General features: G+C 45.0%; 2 protein-coding genes across 2 annotated transcripts in view; one reads left to right on the forward strand and one right to left on the reverse strand.

Moving 5' to 3' along the window:
• LOC140418685 (uncharacterized) overlaps positions 1–12,039 on the reverse strand; it is a 207,869-nt gene that overhangs the window by 75,148 nt on the left and 120,682 nt on the right. The gene's annotated exons all lie outside the window — the stretch shown is intronic.
• Positions 1–12,039, forward strand: part of LOC140422820 (uncharacterized) — a 29,381-nt gene that overhangs the window by 13,736 nt on the left and 3,606 nt on the right. The window contains exon 4 of the mRNA XM_072507723.1: positions 1,132–1,208. Coding sequence (XP_072363824.1) covers positions 1,132–1,208 — 77 coding nt within the window. The remainder of the gene's footprint in view (positions 1–1,131; positions 1,209–12,039) is intronic.

Here is a 12,039-nt window from a genome sequence, read left to right on the forward strand (position 1 = left end):
ATTGTTCTGACAGTGCCGCCTGGTGTGTGTAATTAATTGGATTGAATGTCCAAAGAGCCAGCACAGGGATGAAGAGCCGCATGATTTACACCTATAATGGAATGAACAGTCAATGTAAGGAAATAGAGAGAAAAGACAGGGAAAGCAATGATTCCGGGACAGAACCCAGTCCAAATAGAATCAGGGGAGGTGAAAGGGAGGTTGGAAACGTTTAAAAATCTCTCCTTATTCCCAGAAATGAAATATAAGAGAGGACTGGGACGGAACGGTGTTGCAGTAGTTAGCACTGGTTCCGAGAACCTGTGTTCAATCCCGGCCCCGGGTCACACCCGTGTCTGCATGGGTTTCACCCCCACATCCCAAGAAAATGTGTATGGTCGGTGGATTGGACACGTTAAATTGCCCCTTAATTAGAAAAATTCAAAAATATATATAGAAGCAAGCACCTACTCACAAAAATTAGTCTGAATTTTTTGAAAAGCAATTCATCTCAATTGAGTAACAAATTTATTTTCTCTGCAGTTTCACCGTTCAGTGGCGGTGCAATTACCCAGCATTCCCTGCGTATGTGCAAGTGCCCTATTCACACCACAGGAGCCAACCGCGCAGGCGCAATGCTGGGCTATATGTGGAGCATGCACAGTGTCATTTTGCTTGAGGCCTTGTGCGTGCGGGAGATGCTTTACTGAACGGGTGAGAGTCGGTGGGCCGGAGGGGGGAATGGAGCCGGGAGTGGGGGTGGGGAGGGAGCGGAGGCTTCATAAACACCCAGTGCAGGTCTCACAACCTCAATAAGAACCTGGAGGCCTCGGGTTTGTAACACCGAGGCTTTTCCCCATGAACAGGCCCAGGTGACTGGCCACCACCTTGGATCAGTGGGGAGTGAAGCGCATGCGCCGTTATGTGACGCAATAGTGTGGGCGGGGCCTCGGTCCCGGTGACCAGGGGAGAGTCTCCTTTGGGACCTCTCTGTTCTCAGAGCTGGATTCATGTGGACGCAGAGGCGACACTGGTTCAGGTGGCGATGGACATCCTGGTGCATCCTCAGCCACCAAGAGTAATTATGCAACATGTCGAGGATTTGAAAGAGAGAAACATGCTTCAATTTGATCCATTTTTTTTTTTTCTAAGCCATCCAGGTTTCGCCCAATTGACACTGAGCCACGCAGGGAGATATCAGGGCAGATGGCCAAAAGCTTGTTTCCAAGGTAGGTTTTAAGGAGGGTCTTAATATAAGAAAGTGAAGGAGTGAGCAGGAGAGGTTTAAGGATGAATTTCCAGAGCTTGGCTATCAGGCAACTGAAAGAACAGCCACCAGTCATAGAGTGATTAATATGGCAAATGCTCATGACCATAAGATATAAGATGCAGAGCAGAAGTCGGCCATTCGGCTCATCGAGTCTGCCCTGCCATTCCATGAAATCGTGGCTGATCTGATATCCTCAACTCCACTTTCCTGTCTTATCCCCTTAACCTTGATTCCCTTCCTGATTAACAATTGTCTATCTCAGTCTGAGTCCTGAATTAGATGAAAGTAAATATCTCGGTGGCTGGATGAGATGACAAGAGATAGGGAGATACAACCCTGGAGGAAAAGGTGCTTCTTAATCGAGAGATTTTATAAGTCAGTGGGCACAGGGAAGGTGGGTGACCACGTCTTGGTGTGAGTAAGCAGAGTTTTGGATGAACTCAATATTACAGGGAGGTTGAATGTGAGCGGTCATCCCAGGGTGCATTAGGATAGTTGGGTCCAGAGGAAATAAAAGAATAGATGAGAGTTTCAGAAGCAAATGAGCTAAGAAAAGGCTGGAGGCTGGCAATGTTACTGAGCTGAAAATATGCAGTCTTGATTCTTTTTAAATGAATACAAGAGATTTGGGCATTGCTGGCTAGGACATTCATTGCCCATCCCTAATTGCCTTTGAGAAGGTGGTAGTGAGCTACTTTCTTGAATCGCTGCAGTCCATGTTGGGTAGGTACACCCAGAGTGCTGTTAAAGAGGGAATTCAATGATTTTTACCCAAAGACCTTGAAGGAACAGTGATATATTTCCAAGTCAGAATCTGTCAAAGTTCTGGTTGAGAAATACCCAATCTCTCTGCTTCTTTGCCTGCCTCTCTCCCTCCCTTCTCTCTCCCCTCTCTCTTTTCTCTTAGGGGGGACCTATACCGTTGGGATGGTCTCCACCTGAACCGAGCTGGGACCAGTGTTCAGGCGAAAAGAGTAAATAGGGTGGTCAATAGTACTTTAAACTAAAGATTGGGGGGGAAGGGAAAGTCAGGGAACCAAGAGGTGAAGTAATCAGTGGGAAGCGTAGCTGCTTAGGAATACAAAAAAGCACGAAAAGACAGAACTCAGGAGAGGTTACAATAGTCCCCATCCCACAAAATATGACACACTGTATGGAAAGGCTCAGTAAACCAAGGTCCACCACACTAAGAAAACAAAAAGGGACGGTCAATATAAAGGTGCTATATTTTAATGCGCGCAGTGTACGGAACAAGGTAGATGAGCTTGTGGCCCAGATTGTGACTGGCAGGTATGATGTGGTAGGCATCACAGAGACATGGTTGCAGGGGGTTCAGGACTGGCATTTAAACATCCAGGGATTCACAACCTATCAAAAAGACAGAGAGGTGGGCAGAGGGGGCGGGGTTGCCTTGTTAATTAGGAATGAAATTAAATCAATAGCACTAAACGACATAGGGTCGGATGATGTGGAGTCTGTGTGGGTAGAGTTGAGGAACCATAATGGGAGTTATGTACAGGCCTCCTAACAGTGGTCAGGACCAGGGGCACAAGATGCACCACGAAATAGAAAGTGCATGTCAGAAAGGCATGGTCACAGTGATCATGGGGGACTTTAATATGCAGGTGGACTGGGTAAATAATACTGCCAGTGGACCCAAGGAAAGGGAATTCATTGAATGTTTACAGGAGGGCTTTTTGGAACAGCTTGTGATGGAGCCCACGAGGGAACAGGCCATTCTGGACTTAGTGTTATGTAATGAGCCAGACTTGATTCAAGATCTTAAAGTAAGGGAGCACTTAGGAGGCAGTGATCATAATATGGTCGAATTCAATCTCCAATTTGAAAGAAAGAAGGTAGAATCAGATGTAAAGGTGTTACAGTTAAATAAAGGTAACTACAGGGGCATGAGGGAGGAACTGACGCCAATCAACTGGGAGCAGAGCAGCAATGGCAGGAGTTTCTGGGAGTAATTGAGGACACAGTACAGAGGTTCATCCCAAAGAAAAGAAAGGTTATCAGAGGGGGATTAGGCAGCCATGGCTGACAAAGGAAGTTAGGGAATGCATCAAAGCAAAAGAGAAAGCCTATAATGTGGCAAAGAGTAGTGGGAAGTCAGAAGATTGGGAAGGCTACAAAAACAAACAGAGGATAACAAAGAGAGAGATAAGGAAAGAGAGGATCAAATTTGAAGGTAGGCTAGCCAGTAACATTAGGAATGATAATAAAAGTTTCTTTAAATACATTAAAAACAAACGGGAGGCAAAAGTTGACATTGGGCCGCTCCAAAATTACGCTGGTAATTTTGCGATGAGAGACAAGGAAATAGCCGAGGAACTGAATAAGTACTTTGCGTCAGTCTTCACAGTAGAAGACATGAGTAATATCCCAACAATTCCGGAGAGTCAGGGGACAGAGTTGAATATGGTAGCCATCACAAAGGAGAAAGTTGTAGAGAAACTAAGAGGTCTAAAAATTGATAAATCTCCGGGCCCAGATGGGCTACATCCTACAGTTCTAAAGGAGATAGCTGAAGAAATAGTGGAGGCGTTGGTGATGATGTTTCAAAAGTCACTGGAGTCGGGGAAAGTACCAGAGGATTGGAAAATCGCTGTTGTAACCCCCCTGTTCAAGAAGGGAACAAGGAAAAAGATGGAAAATTATAGGCCAATTAGCCTAACCTCGGTTGTTGGCAAGATTCTAGAATCCATTGTTAAGGTGAGATTTCTAAATTCTTGGAAGTGCAGGGTCGGATTAGGACAAGTCAGCATGGATTTAGTAAGGGGAGGTCGTGCCTGACAAACCTGTTAGAGTTCTTTGAAGAGATAACAAATAGGTTAGACCAAGGAGAGCCAATGGATGTTATCTATCTAGACTTCCAAAAGGCCTTTGATAAGGTGCCTCACGGGAGATTGCTGAGTAAAATAAGGGCCCATGGTATTCGAGGCAAGGTACTAACATGGATTGACGATTGGCTGTCAGGCAGAAGGCAGACAGTTGGGATAAAAGGTTCTTTTTCGGAATGGCAACCGGTGACGAGTGGTGTCCCGCAGGGTTCAGTGTTGGGGCCACAGCTATTCTCTTTATATATTAACGATCTAGATGACGGGACTGAGGACATTCTGGCTAAGTTTGCCGATGATACAAAGATAGGTGGAGGGGCAGGTAGTATGGAGGAGGTGGGGAGGCTTCAGAAAGATTTAGACAGTTTAGGAGAGTGGTCCAAGAAATGGCTGATGAAATTCAACGTGGGCAAGTGCGAGGTCTTGCACTTTGGAAAAAAGAATAGAGGCATGGACTATTTTCTAAACGGTGACAAAATTCATAATGCTGAAGTGCAAAGGGACTTGGGAGTCCTAGTCCAAGATTCTCTAAAGGTAAACTTGCAGGTTGAGTCCGTAATTAAGAAAGCAAATGCAATGTTGTCATTCATCTCAAGGGGCTTGGAATATAAAAGCAGAGATGTACTTCTGAAGCTTTATAAAGCATTAGTTAGGCCCCATTTAGAATATTGTGAGCAATTTTGGGCCCCACACCTCAGGAAGGACATACTGGCACTGGAGCAGGTCCAGCGGAGATTCACACGGATGATCCCAGGAATGGTAGGCCTAACATACGATGAACGTCTGAGGATCCTGGGATTATATTCATTGGAGTTTAGGAGGTTGAGGGGAGATCTAATAGAAACTTACAAGATAATGAATGGCTTAGATAGAGTGGATGTAGGGAAGTTGTTTCCATTAACAGGGGAGACTAGGACCCGGGGGCACAGCCTTAGAATAAAAGGGAGTCACTTTAGAACAGAGATGAGGAGAAATGTCTTCAGCCAGAGAGTGGTGGGTCTGTGGAATTCATTGCCACAGAGGGCGGTGGAGGCCGGGACATTGAGTGTCTTTAAGACAGAAGTTGATAAATTCTTGATTTCTCGAGGAATTAAGGGCTATGGAGAGAGAGCGGGTAAATGGAGTTGAAATCAGCCATGATTGAATGGTGGAGTGGACTCGATGGGCCGAATGGCCTTACTTCCACTCCTATGTCTTATGGTCTTACTCCCCTCTCTCCTCTTCACATCGAGGCCACAGCCTTCCGTAGGCCTAGGAATGCTGGGTGGTAGGTTCTTTTTCCTGAAGGACATTAATGAACCAGTTGGGTTTTTATGACAATCCAGCAGTTTTCATGGTCATTTTTCCCAGTGCCGGCCCCACAAATGACCAGATTCATTCAGCTCAATTTCACAACCTGCCTTTGTGTATTTGTGGGCTCTCTCTCACTCTCTTTTGTCTGTTTTAAATCAATTTCACAGGGTATTAGAGCAAATTTGCAGTTGGGAAACTCTAACTGAACATTACATCAGATCTGACAGAATCCCCAATTTAACCTGAACATCATTGGATTTTGAACATGGAAGGAAAAAGCACCGTTCACAGTGGGGAGAAACCATACACGTGTTGTGTGTGTGGACAAGACTTCAACCAGTCATCTTACCTCTCACAACATAAATGCAGTCACAACGGGGAGACACCGTGGAAATGTTGGGACTGTGGGAAGGGATTCAATTACCAGTCGAAGCTTGAAACTCATCAACGCATTCACACTGGGGAGAGGCCATTCACCTGCTCCGTGTGTGGGAAGGGATTCACTCAGTCATCCACTCTACTGACACACCAACGAGTTCACACTGGGGAGAGGCCGTTCACCTGCTCACAGTGTGGGAAGGGTTTCATTAATTCAACCAATCTGCTGACACACCAGCGAATTCACACTGGGGAGAGGCCATTCACTTGCTCCAAATGTGGGAAGGGATTCACTCGGTCATCTGACCTGCTGACACACCAGAGAGTTCACACTGGGGAGAGACCATTCACCTGCTCCGAGTGTGGGAAGGGATTCACTCTGTCGTCTGATCTGCTGACACACCAACGAATTCACACGGGGGAGAGACCATTCACCTGCTCCATGTGTGGAAAGGGATTCACTCGGTCATCCCACCTGCAGAGACACAAGCAAGTTCACACTGATGAGAGACCTTTTAAATGCCCGGATTGTGGGCAGTGCTTTAAATGTTCCTGGGACTTGGTGTCCCATCAACGTGCTCACACTGATGAGAGGCCGTTCACGTGCGCTGACTGTGGGACTGGGTTCAGGCGATCATCTGACCTCATTACACACCAGCGGGTTCACACTGGGGAGAGGCCGTTCACCTGCTCCAAGTGTGGGAAAACATTCACCCAGTCATCCAACCTGCTGAGACACCAGCGAGCTCACAGTGTGAAGAGACCATTCACCTTATCTGTGTTTGGGAAGGGATTAATTCAGACAGCCACCCTTCTAACACAACAGCGAGGTCTCCCTGAGGAGATACCGTTCAACTGACCCGAATGACAGGATGGATTCACTTAGTCATCGTTTCTGCTGAAACAACAGTGGGTTCCCAGTGTGAAGAGATGTTTTAAATCATGTATAATCAAGGTGTTCCCAGTGATGAGAGACTGTTCAGGTCTCCCTTTAAGACTGGGTTTTGGAAATTAAAGTTAAATGGAAAATAAATCAGCTCTGTATTAACTACCAAAATATCTCTAACACAAGTCTTTTTTTTTTAAGCACTCTCCCTGTCTCCTCCATCCTCACCTTCAACACCAAGTGTGAGGAGCTCATGGAGTTTCTTTGTCACTAAGTCTGAGACAATCTGATCAGTTATCTCTGTCCCTTCCCTCCTTCCACTAGCTCACTGGGCCAAACTGTCTCTAAAGTTTCCCCTTTCCTGAGCCCTCCCTGAACCCACATTTTTCTCTCGTTTCACTCCCATCTCCCCTCATGCCCTATCAGGATTCATCTTATCCATTAGACCCACTCCTGCTCCAATGGCCCTATTCCCATTAAAGTACTGACAATCCAACCTCCCCAAGTTCACTGACTTTGTTCACAGTTCTCTCTCTTCAGGGACTGAACCTCTTTCCTTCAAATCTGCCATCATCACCTCTCCTCAATGAAAACAACTTTTCACCCCACTGTCCTTGCAAACAACCGCTCCATCTCTATGCACCATTTCCGCTCCAGATTCTGTCTTAACTCCAAAATCCATACCCATCTTTCCCGAACTCAATGTTTGAATCCCTCCAATAAGATTTCTGTCTCCCATAGAAGCCAGACTCTTGTGCAGGCACAGACCGGGTGGCAGGTTCCCTTCCCTGAAAGACATTAGTGACCAGTGGGTTTTTATAACAATCCAGCAGTTTTCATGGTCACTTTTTCCCAGTACTGGCCCCACAAATGACCAGATTCATTCAGCTCAATTTCACAACCTGCTTTTGTGTTTTGGTGGGCTCTCTTTAAATGTCCCTTGTTTGTACAAATAGTTTTACTGGGTTTTGGAAGGATTTACACTCGGGGAAAGTCAAACCAAACATCACATGAAAATCTGCCGGAGTTGCCCTGTTCATCAGGACCCGGATATCCGGGTTTCTGAAAATGTGGGGACTGTGGCAAGGGATTCAGATCCCCGTCTGAGCTGATTCCTGTGTGGAACAGATTCACTCTCTCATCCCACCTGCTGACACACCAGCAAGTTCACACCGTCAAGAGAGAGTTTAAATGCTCCGACTGGGAGAAGAGCTTTAAAACCCACTGAGGGAGCACCAGCGCATTCACACCGGGTACGCACCATTCAGCTGCTCACAGTGTGGGAAGAGGTTCAGGACATCACCCCACCTTCTGACACACCAACGAATTCACACTGACGAGAGACCTTTTAAATGTCCAGACTGGGAAATGCTTCAAAGGTTCTGTAGATCTGCAATACCATCGACGTGTTCACAGTGATGAGAGACCGTTCAGGTGCTCTCACTGCAGGACTGGGTTCAGACGATCATCTCATCTCACTGCACACCAGCGCACGCACACTGGGGAGAGGCCGTTCACCTGCTCCAAGTGTGGCAAGGGATTCACTCAGTCATTCAATCTGCTGATGCACCGACGAATTCACACGGGGGGGGGGAAACTGTTCACTTGCTGTGAGTGTCGAAATGGATTCATTCACTGGTCCCACCTGGAGACACCAGCGAGTTCACAAATGATTTTGCAGGAATTGCTGCTGTTAATCACATCCTGGACTGAATCATGTTTATTCTGACATTTGGGGTTGATCTCTAATGTCAGTTGCCCAGTTTAGACTGAGCAGGGACCCCATCACATCACATCATGTGTGGATAAAGCATTATGTCTGCAAACCCTATTAAATGCAAATTAGTCAGAGACTGCGCTGAACCGAAGATGAGCAGTAAACAGATCACAGTCCAATCCTGCAGCTCTCCATTGACAGGAGCAGAATCTGTTCTGTAACTCGAGATTGCGGCTGTGTGAGCTCTGAGTATTTATAATCACAAATAGGCTCGAGCTATTTGGTAGATGGGCTGTTCAAAGCTATTAGCTTCTCAGATATTGAAGGAATTACTTGAAAGTAAACTCACCGATTTCTCAGACTCTGGTCCATTAGTGCTGATATACAGTGAATCACTGGATGTTACTTGTTCTGTGAAATATCTCTCTCGATTGTTGCTGAACTGTTGGATAACTGATTACATTCAGACATGTCTGGAAAGGACTATGTGCCCAGGTTTAACTGTAATTTATAACCAATAGACCATAAGACATAGAAGCAGAATTAGGCCATTCGGCCCATTGAGTCTGCTGCCATTCAATCATGGCTGACATGTTTCTCATCCCCATTCTCCTACTTTTGCCCCATAATCTCGGACCCTTTATTAATCAAGAACCTATCTATATCTGTCTTAAAGACACTCAGTGATTTGGCCTCCACAGCCTTCTGCGGCAAAGAGTTCCACAGATTCACCACCCTCTGAAGAAATATCTCCTCATCTGTGTTTTAAAGGATTGTCCCTTTAGTCTGAGATTGTGCCCTCTGGTTCTAGTTTTCCCTACTTGTGGTAACATCCTCTCCATGTCCACTCTATCTTGGCCTCGCAGTATCCTGTAAGTCTCAATAAGATCCCCGCTCTTCCTTCTAAACTCCAAAGAGTACAGACCCAGAGTCCTCAAACTTGGAGGAGTGGATATCGGGATTTGTGAACTAACATGCAACATACAGATGTAATGACTTTATTCAACATACTGCACTTGATATAACCTTAGTTAAAATACAGATCAGCGCATTTTTGTTCTCATCAGGTCTTACTGTACATAGATCTTTTTTAATAATTCTGTGTATAACACTTTGAATACCTAAGCTCTATCCAGACTAAATGCAATGATAGAAATGTAAATTTCTTGAATGGTTCCTTATGTTAAATCCACTTCAAAAGGTAAAACATATCTGCCTGCAGAAGTTCTCAAAATCAAACTCATCAGTGGCATCACTAGTTGTTTTATATATGTACATTACGTTGCGTTTAATATTCTTGAGCTTCAGATATATCCTACACTGAGTTATAAAAATATATTCTTGTCTCAAATCCAGAAGTGAGAACTGGCATTCCAATTCTAACTATTGCATTGTGCACCCATTGGTGTTAGTTGTATTTTGGTGATCCCACATTATAACTAATTCCTTTTGCAAGAACATGCGCTACAAAAAAGTGTTGTTTTCAAGCCCATAATGCAATATGAATTAATGTATGTTAAATACAAAATGGTTATAGTATGCAAATGCTCAGACTAACAACATTCAATTTTATAAGGCAGCAGCATTATTTAAAAGATCAATTTACTAATGGTAGACTATTGACGCCAGTTAGAAAAACCTATATGGCACTGTGATCTGGGATGTACTTCTGAGGCTGTGTAAGGCTCTGGCCAGACCCCATTTGGAGTATTGTGAGCAGTTTTGGGCCCCATATCTAAGGAAGGATGTGCTAGCCTTGGAAAGGGTCCAGAGGTTCACAAGAATGATCCCTGGAATGAAGAACTTGTCGTATGAGGAACGTTTGAGGACTCTGGGTCTGTACTCGTTGGAGTTTAGAAGGATGAGTGGGGATCTTATTGAAACGTACAAGATACTGCGAGGCCTGGATAGAGTGGACGTGGAGAGGATGTTTCCATTGTAGGAAAAACTAGAACCAGAGGACACCATCTCAGATTAAAGGAACGATCCTTTAAAACAGAGATGAGGAGGAATTTTTTCAGACAGAGGGTGGTGAATCTGCGGAACTCTTTGCCGCAGAAGACTGTGGAGGCCAATTCACTGAGTGTCTTTAAGACAGAGATAGATAGGTTCTTGATTAATAAGGGGATCAGGGGTTATGGAGAGAAGGCAGGAGAATGGGGATGATAAAAATATCAGCCATGATTGAATGGCGGAGCGGACTCGATGGGCCAAGTGGCCTAATTCTGCTCCTATGTCTTAAGGTGAACATACAAGGACTCCTAAAGTCCACTCAGAATTAGATGCTGAACTGAAATGATAATATTAACGATGATCAAAAACTTGGTTTAAGTGCCAGGCAATGACCATCTCCTACTAGACAGACCCTAACCATCTCCACTCAATAATGGCCAAGTCAACTCAATTTCTCCTCATGGGACAATGCCCTTACTCCAGGAACCAGTCCAGTGAACCAATCCTCAACAACCCCTCAGTAAGTATGTCCTTCCCTGGGTAAGGAGACAAAACCTGTGCACAGTACTCCAGCTGAGGCCTCAGCACTGCCATGTTTAACTGTAGTGGACTCTTATACTCCAATGCCTTTTTAACGAAGCTAACACACTGGGTCTGAGCGTGTTGCAGTCTATGAGATCTTGCTGTGCACAAATTAGCTGCTGTATTTCCTACATTACAACATTAACTGCACTTCAAGGGAATTAAATTGGCTGTAAAATGCCAGGACATCTTGAGTTCATGAAAGGCTCGACAAAAATACAAATCTTTCTTTGACAAAGGAGATATGACCCAGAAGTGGAACAGTCGAGAACGGGATTTCAATTAGTCTCTTTTTACCTTGGAGGAAACAAATACTCGACACAGTGCGAGTTTGACACCAAACTGATTTACTTCACATTTGATATTAATATCTAGAATATTAAACTCCAGCCCCATTATAGGGGTCACTAACGTCAACAGAAATCAGCTCCAAGAGTCCAAGAGTGGTGTCAGGGAACCTGATACTGGATGGATTCCAGGTTTGAACCCTGCAACTGAACGGCATCATTCTCGTGACACCAGGTTAAATGTAAATTGTCAATGATTCAGCAAAAGCTGAGCTCACCTCCAACACCAAATGCAGGCAGCAGCCATTTTGGGGACTGCTGTTTTGCCGAGGGAAGCAGGCAGCTCATGAAAGGGCCAGGTGAATAAAGACCGCACTATGCGACCATCGACATCAAATCTAGGTGCAGCACTCAGAACTGTGCTAGTTTATCCCTCAAATCTCACAGAAAATCACATGAAAACAAACCATGTTTTGACCCACAGTGACTCTGACAGCAGTGCACTAACATGCACCACACTGTCTAACTTCATGCAAAAAACAGATTGACAATCCCATTTTGTTCCAGACAGGCTCCATAACAAGTTCATCGATGAGCTTAAATTGCTATTTATTGGAATGAGCAGGTTTCTCGTTCCCTCCTCTCTTCCAGCCTTTTGAAAATTACAAACGGTCTCAGAGGCTGCAGATCCTGTGTCACTGACCAGGAAAGTAATTTTCACATCACACCAGCGCCCGTTCCCACCCCCGCTGGTAACTAAAAACCAACCCAACTATCAGAATGAACATGGTTCAGTTCTGGACGACATGAACAGCAGCAGCAACAACAGAATCCAACCCCTGTAGTCATAA

This window comes from Scyliorhinus torazame, chromosome 5 (assembly GCF_047496885.1).
Source record: "Scyliorhinus torazame isolate Kashiwa2021f chromosome 5, sScyTor2.1, whole genome shotgun sequence".
Lineage (NCBI taxonomy): Eukaryota > Metazoa > Chordata > Chondrichthyes > Carcharhiniformes > Scyliorhinidae > Scyliorhinus > Scyliorhinus torazame.